General features: G+C 39.8%; 1 protein-coding gene across 1 annotated transcript in view; it reads left to right on the forward strand. All coding sequences in view use genetic code 11, as the record gives it.

The window, feature by feature from the left end:
• Positions 1-1,021: 1,021 nt before the first annotated feature.
• EGR_09577 (Eukaryotic translation initiation factor 3 subunit K) overlaps positions 1,022-1,386 on the forward strand; it is a gene marked incomplete at both ends in the record, with an annotated part of 2,262 nt that continues 1,897 nt past the window's right edge. The window contains 3 exons of the mRNA XM_024498826.1: positions 1,022-1,077; positions 1,107-1,205; positions 1,238-1,358. Of these exons, the coding sequence (XP_024346766.1) occupies positions 1,022-1,077; positions 1,107-1,205; positions 1,238-1,358 (276 nt within the window). The remainder of the gene's footprint in view (positions 1,078-1,106; positions 1,206-1,237; positions 1,359-1,386) is intronic.

Consider the following 1,386-nt stretch of genomic DNA (forward strand, 5'->3'; position numbering starts at 1 on the left):
GTAGAATTCCGATGCATTTAAAAAATTATGTACTTTACGTATCACAGATCGCTTCATCAACACACTAGTTGCTCTAGGCTAAATAGCCTCATGCGTAACCAACCGCAGGATCTTACAATAAAGTTTAGTCTTGCAAAATCAACGAGATCAGTCAAACAAGTGGATGGGGTTCAAGTACTAAACAAAGAGGGAAACCTATAGGCCGTAGCCCTTGAAAAAAAACACTAACTAATGCGAGCACAATGAAAAGTATTCAAAACGAATAGAAGAATATGAAACGGACTTTTGTTTTACTCAGCCTCTCCAGGTGACGGCAGGCCGCCCAGTTTGACAGACCTCGGAATTCGGCTAACGTCGTCCTCCTAAGAAAAGGGTGCTAACGTAGATTCCTCATAGCATTCGTTTACCTCCGAATTGAATCAGTTTCTGAAAATGCGTCGTAACTTTCACAAATCGGCTTACTCCATAAAAGGGTTTAAAACAAGAGGGCGATGAAGAAAAAGACGGAAAATTTGAACTAGTTCCTTAGGTTAAGCGAAAAAAGGATGAGCGCTAACCCAATGTCTTGTGGTCCTCCTAGCAATTTGTACGGCCCCTAACCACTTACCTACTCATGAAATTTTGTACAACTTATAATTAGATAACTCGGTGAGCACTTGTCTGCTTGTCTGTACCCACCACAATTACCGGAAAACGCAGTACCATGTTTCAATGCTGTTCGTTTTTTTGAAAAAAAAAATGGGTTATGTGCATTGATAAGCATAAATAGTGGGTAATTTCGCGCTATTCGTGATTATTTTAAGTAAAGCAGCAGGGGGATAACTTTATGTAACATTATGGCGGCAAACCAAATAAAAAGTCTTCCAAGTGAGTGCGCATTAAAAATTACACTATTTTAACGTTGTTATTTTATTTGAAGTATTACATTTATTGTTTTTCATCTCCACGGATGACCAATCAAAACACTTGGTTCCACTTTGCCGCTTAAACAGCCCGCCATCTCCGTCCAGATCCGTGTGAAATGCCACAAGCAGATCCGAAGGACAAGATTCATGCCTTGTTACAGGGTATAGAAGCGTAAGGAATTCTCAAGTTATTGTCTCCAGTTATAATCCTGAGCATCTGCCTATGCTCAAAAAGCACTTAGCATGGCAAATCAAAGAAAATGAGTATGATTTCGAGGCAAATCTTGTCATGCTTCGATTGTAAGACCAGCGTTTAATATTATCCGTTTTAGATACCAATTCAATCCCGATCTATTCGATGTTGACGCAGTACGACTAATATTGCTCAAGGCGATAGGCAATCTTCCTTTTACGGACCTTACACTGTACAAGTACCTGATTCATACCGAGAGAGTGAGTTGGTGCTTACCTTATTCCATTG

The sequence above is a fragment of the Echinococcus granulosus genome (assembly GCF_000524195.1).
Source record: "Echinococcus granulosus chromosome Unknown EG_S00154, whole genome shotgun sequence".
NCBI classification, from domain to species: domain Eukaryota; kingdom Metazoa; phylum Platyhelminthes; class Cestoda; order Cyclophyllidea; family Taeniidae; genus Echinococcus; species Echinococcus granulosus.